At 43.2% G+C, this 10,174-nt stretch overlaps 1 protein-coding gene across 11 annotated transcripts in view; it reads right to left on the bottom strand.

Annotated features, from left to right (window-relative positions):
* lrrfip1b (leucine rich repeat (in FLII) interacting protein 1b) overlaps positions 1-9,976 on the bottom strand; it is a 31,000-nt gene extending 21,024 nt beyond the window's left edge. For 4 of the 11 annotated variants that reach the window (XM_031558157.2, XM_031558160.2, XM_031558159.2 and 1 more), the window contains exon 1: positions 9,305-9,974. In XM_031558157.2, coding sequence (XP_031414017.1) covers positions 9,305-9,394 — 90 coding nt within the window. In that variant the 5' untranslated portion in view covers positions 9,395-9,974. Of the gene's footprint in view, positions 1-9,304 lie in introns of all 11 variants that reach the window. The other 7 variants (XM_042702835.1, XM_031558164.2, XM_031558155.2 and 4 more) reach the window with 5 other exon arrangements.
* Between the last annotated feature and the right edge of the window lie 198 nt (positions 9,977-10,174).

Here is a 10,174-nt window from a genome sequence, read left to right as displayed (position 1 = left end):
TGGATGGTGCTCCACGGCCCACCAATGGGTTGGGAAACCCTGATCTAAAAGACACGAGCCATACACAAATCATCCAACACACTGGAGCCAACTGGCTCATTACAAACAGCTTTCATAGACCAGAATCAATCAAAACTCACCCAAGAAAACAGAATCAATCATAATTCACATTACCAAAAGAAACTCCAGCTCCAGATTCACAGTTATTAAAATGGAAGGCAAAAACATTCTTATTTTCAATACACATTAGAGTGTAACAAAAAACCACAATACAACTTGTATTATGCAGCTTCAAATACACCTTCTGTCATTACATGACACAGTGTTTCATTATTTACACATTTTCAGAGAGTTTGCCAAATTCTAACATCCAGAGAGGTCATGGTTCTATGAAAAGTTCTTGAAAACCTAGCCTAGGCTTGTCAATACCTAGACTAAAAGTATTATTCAATTGCAGAGCTGGTCTGTAGTCAAACACAGGCAACATCCACAATTCCAACAGCTGAGAGGGCCCTTGTTTGTCCCATGTCACTGCCCCCATTGCCCAGAGCCCAGTAGAATGTGCAAGAAATCTGTCAGTTGAGGCCCACATGCTTTTGCTAACTGGAATTGGCACTGATCCCTGGAGGATAACACTGGCAGTTAGTTATGTGTTCAGATAACACGATGCTTTAGCTCAGTGAGCTCGTATAGTGTGCTGTTGACTGGCAGTTAGTTATGTGTTCAGATAACACGATGCTTTAGCTCAGTAAGCTCATATAGTGTGCTGTTGACTGGCAGTTAGTTATGTGTTCAGATAACACGATGTTTTAGCTCAGTGAGCTCATATAGTGTGCTGTTGTGAGGATGTTAATACTCTGACCTGTCAGGTACCCTCATAAAAAAGTTTCATGTTTTGGTCTGGTGTTGTCAGTTGACTGTTTGCTGAGTTAAAGCAGCACTAAGGAGTTTTTGGCTTCAGAATCAGAATCAGAATCAGAATGGGATTTATTGCCAAGTAGGTTTACACCTCCTTGGAATTTTGTCTGGTGTGAAGGTGCATAAAGTAAACATAAAACATAAAAACATAGAAACACAATAAGTACTACACATAACATAAAATCACAAATAAGTACTACACATAAGAAAAGTACTACACATAAGAACCAAAAAACACAATATATACGATACAAATATATAAACAATGAATATAAAAAAGTAAAGTGGAAAGTAGAGTGCAAAAAGCAAAACAGGAGTGCAATGTGGATGAGCAATGTGCAATGTAATGTGTGTTAATGTAACACAGACTTAGGGTGTGGGGGTGGGATAAGAGTCCAGGTCAGGTGGGGGTCCCGGGCCTTGTTAATAATGGCCAACTGCAGCCGGGAAGAAGCTGGTTTTGTGGCGTGAGGTTTTGGTCCTGATGGACCGCATCCTCCTGCCGGAGGGAAGAACCTCAAAGAGTTTGTGACCCGGGTGGGAGGGATCGGCCACAATCTTACCTGCCCGCATCAGGGTCCTAGAGGCGAACAGGTCCTGAAGAGATGGAAGATTGCAGCCAATCACCTTCTCGGCAGAACGGATGATACGCTGCAGTCTGCCTTTGTCATTGGCAGTGGCAGCAGCGTACCAGACGGTGATGGAGGAGGTGAGGATGGACTCGATGATGCAGGTGTAGAAGTGCACCATCATTGCCTTTGGCAGGTTGAACTTCTTCAGCTGCCGCAGGAAGTACATCCTCTGTTGAGCTCTTTTGGTGAGGGAGCTGATGTTCAGCTCCCACTTGAGGTCCTGGGAGATGATGGTGCCCAGAAAGCGGAAGGACTCCGCAGTGTCGACTGGGGAGTCTCTCAGGGTGATAGGGGTGGGTGGGGCTGGGTTCTTTCTAAAGTCTACAACCATCTCCACTGTTTTCAGAGCATTTAGCTCCCCCTAGCGGCGAAACCTGTTGAAATTTGCTTTCCTCGTTTATGACAAACTAGTGAGTCAACAACTTTGCTAACACAGTCAAACATCAAGCAAGTGCAAGACAAGACAAAGCAGGACAGCAAATAAACTACTTACTAATCCAGCAGAAAGATGGCTAGCTCTGAATCGAAATCGCTACCCGATCCTAGTCGCGCATGCTCAGACACAAAGGACCGGGCGGCTCCAGAAATCTTACATACCGCAGTATTTTCCCTACAGACCCCCTATGGCAATGGCGGAGAGGCCATTCTCCATATTAAAAGTAATTGTAGCGGCACAATTTTTTTCAAACTGTTATTCTAAGGTAAAATTGTTACATATTGTTACTTTAAGGCCTGTAAGTACATAACACTCACGGGGATGGGGAAGTCGGAGGGACCTGGAAATCTGACAGCGTAGTTCATTGGACATAGCAGACTATGGAGGTGGACACTGCTCACTGAAATCTGACACACCTTTACAACAAGCTCAGATAGTACTAAGTCCAATATGAACACTGCGTGGAATCTGGGATCACTTGATCATTCGCTAATGTTAACTGTGGTGTTGTTCTTGAAATTAAACTAAGGTTTTAACACTAAACAATTGAACACCCGAATAAATCACCACTGGAGGCAAGCTTTGATAATACTTCCAGAGGTAATACAATGCAACACCCACATAATACAACACCCCTTATGACTCATCACAACACTCATGAGTTCACCATCACACAGTTCCTGCAGCAGCGGTCCATCAATAAAGGCGACTGCACTCTGTAGCTGAGAGGGCCAGATGCAGCGGTCCATCAATAAAGGCCTGATAACTGAAGGCTACTGCACTCTGTAGCTGAGAGGGCCAGGAGAGGGGACATTAAGAGACAGGAGGTTGTGAACCAACAGCTTAATGACTTTAACCAGCCTGACTTTCACTTCAAATATCACCCTTTCAAGTCCTCTCTCAACCTCTTTGTCTATTTCTTCCTCAATGAACTGTTATGATGGGTCTTTGTTCATCTACTGAACCTTTTACATTTCACTATATCAAGTACAAATAGAAGATCAAGATGAGGACTTAATGATCTGGAAAGACACACTGTCTGTGCACTGTGGATTTAGGCAGAATCCTGCTGAATCATTCTTGCAGTCCCAAACCCCTCTCCCTGACCACACAGAGGAGCGTACTGTGTTGGGCCTACGTCAGGGTTGCACTACTGAGGACACTTAAGCACACAGAAATATTGCTCAGCTGTCTTAGACAGTGTCAGCAGGGAGAAGGAAACGACAGCAGAGATAGCGCTGTCAACAGCAAAGTCTCAATCTCTTTGCATAAGAGTTAAATGTGGCACTGTATCAAAAAGAGACTACAGCAATTGAGGAGTAATTGAGGATTTGACAGCAAGAGGATAAAAAAATATTCAGGATAAACCCAGCTCTATGCAGCAGGCAGTATAAAGGCAGTATAATCTCTCTTTTTAGCCGTCTACATCCACAGAGCGCCAAAGTTTTATTTCGGTTCTGAGGTTCTCTCCTTTTGGTTTGCCCTAAACACGGCCCAGCGAGGACAGCACCTGGTCACAAGCCAGAGAGGGAGCAGGCATTGAACACACACACACACACAGGCAAACACACACACACAGGCACACAGGCACACACACACTCACACACACACACACAGGCACACACACACACACACACACACACACACACACACACACACACAGGCACACACACACACACACACACACAGGCACACACACACACACACACTCACACACACACAGGCACACACACACACACACACACAGGCACACACACACATACACACACACACACACACACAGGCACACACACACACACACACTCACAGGCACACACACACACACACAGGCACACACACACATACACACACAGGCACACACATACACACGCATACCGTCCAAGGTACACATCATCAGGCTAAAACCAGGGCTGAATCATCATCCAGCTGTTTGTCTGTTTCCTGCATTGCCGCGACCTCACTGCCTTTGTGGAACCACAGGGAACCTTCTTTTCACAGCTTTATTTCAAGATAGAGAGATAGAATAAGCAAAGACAAATTGTACTGAAAGTGTACTGTGATTGGTGTGTGTTCATGCTTATATCACAGTGCAACCGTTTGAGAGTAAAGTCTGCTTCAGTGTTTCTGTGTTGCTACACTCTGTCTGTTCTGCTCACTGTGTCAGACTGCCACTCTGTTAGCGTGTAGACACCATTTAGCAGTTTGTAATCCTCTTACATGGAGCACCAGTGATTAAAGCAGAGTGGAGAGTTGACTCTCTTTCATGTGAATGTGGGTCCACATCGGTGTTGTTCATACCATTAAAATTCCCAGGGGGTCTATGGGACTCAAACAGCTGCAGCACCAGACACTATTATCAACTTTAGAACAAGTTAATGCCTGCCAACTACTTACAGTAATAACACTGATTGTATTTTGTTCCTAGGAACAGGACAAAAAGCCATTTCCATTTTCAAATGGTCTACATTAATCTCACTAAAATGTCTTGCTCAGCAAATATATTTTTTGAGGTGATGAAAACCAAGATCAGGAAGTCAGGCTCTCCATTACCGTTGTTGGCAAAAATACTATAGGGGTATAAGGCTATCCTAATGAGATAAGAAGTGGTTGGCAACGTAACAGTTTGTTAACCAATCAGGCTGTACCAATCAGAGCCACCTCTCTGTAATACAGTTCAGCTGAGGTGAATGACATAAGCACCGTTACTAGGTCAGGACACAGAGAAGACGTTCGTAAACACCCCTTCTCTAGGACCTTTACCTCATTCAGAATACAGTCACCATGCTTGTCAAATCCTTCAGCCTGAATAAAACACACACACACACCAAAAGGCCATCCAAAGGTAACAGTAAGAAAGAAAGACTAATATGTATGCAAAAATGGAGTTCATCTCTCTGTAGTAAACATAGAGGTCCATGCAGTCTGACTTGGCAAGATTAAGGCTTCATGTGGAGCATCGCAGCACCACCGAGGCCAAGAGCCCCAGACTAATCCCAGCTTAAAACACCACCATTCCCCCATATTATACATCACTTCCTCCCAGCGCCTGCGTCCCCTCAGTCTACCCAACTACTTAATCAGAGGCTTAAGGCTACAGGAACCTCTGATGTCCTATTATCTCCAGTTGTCTGCCATACCACAGCAGTGGCTAGGAGAGAGCACCGACCCTGACCCATTACAACAAGAAAGCCTACAAACAAGAAAAAAAAAACAATTACCGGTAGTTAATATATGAAAATGTATTTAGTACAATATTTGGATAGATATTTCAGTTTATTTTAGATACTGTATATGTATGGTTATTGGAGCTCAGCTGAATCTGAATATAAATGCATCTGTATGGGTATTATTATGGATAAAATGAAGCAGAAAATGCAGCTAAAATGTCAATTCCAGGCTGTGAAATAGACTTGTGGTGTCTGAAACAGCGTTCGTGTAAGTGTGCTTATGCCACTGTGTGGGTTTAAGCATGCAGGTCAGTAGCACAGAAAAGGCCCAATCCTCTCTGTGCTTGAGCGAGGGGGGGGGGGGCGGTAGCAGCTCAGCTCTGAGACGACCAGCTGTCACTCTGCCCACTGGGTTATTTGCATCACCAGCCAGTCGCCAGCCAGAGACACACCTACTTCTTCTGCACATCACACGCCCCCCCACCCCCACACCCACCAGCCATGCACCCTTTCTCCCTGAGATGCCTTAGATGCTGTTATCCAGCTCTTCCTCACATGACTGCAAATTCTGACAAAGCTGGAAACACAGATAAACATCTCAGGGAAATGAATTCCAGCCAAGTTAGAGAATATCAATACTTGCACCCTCCAAATAAGTTCCATTTGTGAAATGTCCGATATATGTACATGAAAAAAGAAATGGTATGAATAATGCAGTACATGCATAAGTGTGGCGACTAGCAGTACACAGATGAACTGAATCTCAAATATATTTTCTGTTCTATTTCAGATATCAAGTAAAGCTACCTTCATAAATATACCCATCAGAAGTCATCCTACACACAATGAAGTCCCCCCCATTTCAAGCTTGGAGCCTTTAATCACTCCACGTACCAACCACAGCAATGACACACTGATATTGAAAGGGGAGTATCACAGCTAGAAGATGCCACTGGGATTCAATCACAACACCACTCTCTGTTCATGTAGCTACTGGGTCTATGGATAGGATTATTAGACAGACCAATGATAGCTAGCTGCTCAGGTCAAAGCCATATCAGCAAAAATGACAAATAGTTTTCACATATCAGCAAATATGTGATAAATACCTGAGACTTATTGTCCAGGGCAATGGACAGCAATGAGCGAATGGGGGTTGCCTTGGCGATACATACATCAGTTGAACAGGACATTATCCACACTCTCATCTAATAACCTCACAGAGGTCTGATATGTCAAAGCAAACCTCTCTCTAAATTGGGCATATCAGTCACAAACTGGATGGATGGCTGAGTAACTCCATATAAATAGAATAATTTCAAAACGGTTTACTATTTCATTTTCTGGAACGAAAGAAAAATGTGAAACTACAACAAGTTAGGGACATGTCAAGCAAAACAGAGTTGAAGACTTGTGGTAAAAGGCATGTTCATGAGTATCTTCAGGTCCAATCAAAAGACAATATGACTTAAATGTCATATGAAGAACTCCTCTAACTCCACCCATTTAACTAAAATGAAATATTTTCACCAAACTAAAATAAAATGATAGAGCTCAAAGTTGAATGAGATTGGGACTGCTTGTGACCCTGACTCCTGAAATTGTGTTACGCATTGTGTCTTTGTAGCTATCCCTAGCTTCTCTTTCCCTTTCCCCAAATGATGTCACCATTTTGTGACATTTTGTGAAGTGGGGACCTTCAAAACAATGTTGGAATGAGCTCCTAAACAGCTTTGAGGTCGGGAATAATAAGGGTTGTGAATGGAACCAAGGTTCTAAGACCTGTCTGACTGTCGTTAGTCTCTCGTTTCAAAACGACTTCAGTGACTTCATGTGACATGCACAGCAGAGTACATCTTCATCTACATCACATGGTCCCAAGGTGATAATGTTATGGACCATTCTCAACCAGTGAAACCCCTCGTGGCTCAGACCTTTGCAAACTCAGCAAATTCAGCAAGTATCCTCCAAATGTATCTTCAATCACTATAATATAACTCTATAATAACTGAGTTGTCCCTCCATGCTTTCATCTCCACATGCAGAAATAGTCATGACATTTCAGCATCTCTAACCACAACGAACAAAACACACAAAATGTAATATCTTTCCCTTTGTGGGAGTTTTTTCCCAGCATCCTTTGCTATGAATTCCCGTCTAAAGCTGCCATAAAGATGGCATGCAGCGGGAACCCTTTAAAAGGCTGCTCTAATGATGGATACCGCTTCACAGGAAAACCCAAAGCACATGGAGGCTAATCAGGCCTGGGAAAAACAGACCAGGGGGAAATGTCATAGTGTTTACTGAGAGACATTTCCTGCCATCTCACTGGCTGGACAGCAGTGAGGTGATCCCCTCCTACCCCACCAGTGAAACTGGTGTGGAGCAGACAGCTGTTAACTCTTTACAGGGAAATCACCACTAAAGTAGAGAGCTTGTGAATCTGGGAACATTTACACAGAAATGATGTGTGTTTACACTAATAGTCTTTAGACTCTGTACATGATGCATTGAAAAGATAAGGGCAATTCTGCGCAATTCATAAACAGTGTTAACAGCTAAGATAATTATAATCATTGTTACTATGATATACCATTTTTAAGGGCACATTCTTTTTATTTCTATAGAAAATCTCAATGACAAACTAAAAGAGAGTAGAATTAATAACAGTTTAGAGGACAGTCAGACCAGATCCACATCTAGCATCAACTGGTTGGGAACGGGCTATGAAGGCCATTCACATGATGACTAACAAGTCTATAGTATTCTGACATCAGCAGAAAAGACTCCCCCCTCCCACATAACCAAATGCAGGAAATAAAAGTTATAAGAGAACAAAGTGACAGAAAAACAAGGGCAGACTAAACTAGGTTAATGATCTCTGAGAACTGGGGACCCAGCGCTAGACAAACAACCCAACCAACCCCCTCCCCCCACACACAAACACTCACACATACAAACTGCAGGACACGAGTCTTTGGGTATACTAACACTGGCAGATAATGTACTCTACTTGTAACTAACTTTTCTGCTCAGACGTTTCCTACAGCAGGTCCTTTCTCTCCGCTGTACATGATCAACATAGCAAACCCCGTCTCTATTTTCTGTGTTTGAGAATAGCAAGGTTGCGAGGTGACAAAAGCTCCTGCAAAGGGGAAAATGAGTCGGAACAACTTAGGAATGTGAGGGGAAACTGCATGTGTGTATTTTCCAGAACAAAATGCTTTCCAGATGTGTGAGTCAGAGGACAGGTCAGAATTGGCCTTACAATATCACCAGCCATATTAACATGTTCATTCACTGACTGGCACAAACATTTCAGATAGGCCTAGGTGTCGTTTAAATAGGAAGGATTTCAAATGATTCATTAGCACGTTCTTTAATACAATAGTGCATTACATTGATGTATTTGTAATGTATTTATTCCACACGACATAAGGTCCCGGAAGACAGTTAACGTTAGTAGTAGGGTATTCTGTTGGACTATTCCTACCATGAGATATTTATTAACAGTGAGAAACCGCTGACGTCAGGACTGAGGACTGTTCTGATTTCACTGGTTAAACTGAACGCTTTGTGCGTCATTGCTTTCTGCAGGTTGATACGTAAGACACGTAAGGATGCTGATCTATCAGGCCATCTGAAACTGATGCTGCCTAAAAGATGACATGCCTGCGGTCATAGTGAAGACAATGACCCCCAAAGACTCAATCATCACATTATTTCTAAAAGATGAACTTCCCACCAACGTGGTCAATCATGTAGGTCACTGTCACAACAATGCCCTTGCTTCCTTCTCATCAAATAATGCGTCGCTGCCTCGTTATAAACATCTCTCATGTCTGCTAGTGTAAGATCTGAGGTGTTAGCGTAACCCTTTTTCTTGCGGGTTACATATTAAAATGAAAATAAGGTGTGGACAGCCTGTGGCGAAATGATGCCGATCTGCTGTTTTACACACAGAGAGTTCCAAAGACTTGGTTATGGGTGTGCATCTGCACATGCTAATCTTCATTGAAAGGCGGTGGACAGAATGCGGTGGGAAATTGAGATATTCACCGCAATATGACAGTGCTCTATTAAAGGCTGCCCATGAACATCGTAGAACCTTTCAAATCAGCACAAGTTACATAGGCTACATCCAGACTCACCTCCCGTGCAATCTGACTCAGGGCATCGTCCTCTGCAGTCATTTTCTCCCGATTGGGGATTCTTTTCCTTCCAGTAACTTGAGTTCCCATTGCCCAGGTTGATAAACTATCTTGTTAAATTCCAAAGTTCAATTCCACAGCCCCATCGAAATGTATGAATGTCAAATGTTTGTCATAAAAGGGTAGTTGCGATTAGCAGGCCATTCAAAAGAAGTCCATGACCAGATGATGCGAATGCGAACATTGCCTGCCTAGTAGACGTGTCAATAGACTCCTGGTGGACGCGCTGTATCACCATTACCCTTCAAGCCGCCGTGGTGTCTGTTTCTGATTATCGAAAAAGATACATAACGATATCTAATGGTGAAGCCTGTTGCTGATGTGTCCTACATCAAACAGGCGTGCACGCAGTCAGGCGAGATGTCATTTCTCTAACCAACCGTAAACGCATAATTTCTGAATTAGGCTACTATGACACATTTCCAGGGTTTAAGTGTCTTCAGGAAAAACCGGCTAGGCTATCTGTCACCTTGGCCTATGTCAAAAACAAACGACAATCAATATCAGAATATCATATGGAATGCTGCATCCATGTTTGCTGCAGACCGACCCCAAAAGGCTCGCAAACCTCTCAATACACGTTCCGGGGTACAACAGCCTGATTGCAACCCGCAATTCTGAGCTCTTGATATTGTGGGCGGGCCTCAAATAACCAAGCAGTTTAATACTCCTCTCACACATTTCATATGTCCGTGGAAAACCACAGCATCTGCCTAAAGCATGCCGTTTTTACATTTACATATAGAAAGCTCTCACTTTGCATGGCAAATAGTGTTTAATAAAAGAAAGAATGTCATTAATGCATGTACT

This window comes from Clupea harengus, chromosome 21 (genome assembly GCF_900700415.2).
Source record: "Clupea harengus chromosome 21, Ch_v2.0.2, whole genome shotgun sequence".
NCBI classification, from domain to species: domain Eukaryota; kingdom Metazoa; phylum Chordata; class Actinopteri; order Clupeiformes; family Clupeidae; genus Clupea; species Clupea harengus.
Note: the sequence above shows the minus strand (reverse complement) of the source record. Positions and strands in the feature narration are given on the sequence as shown.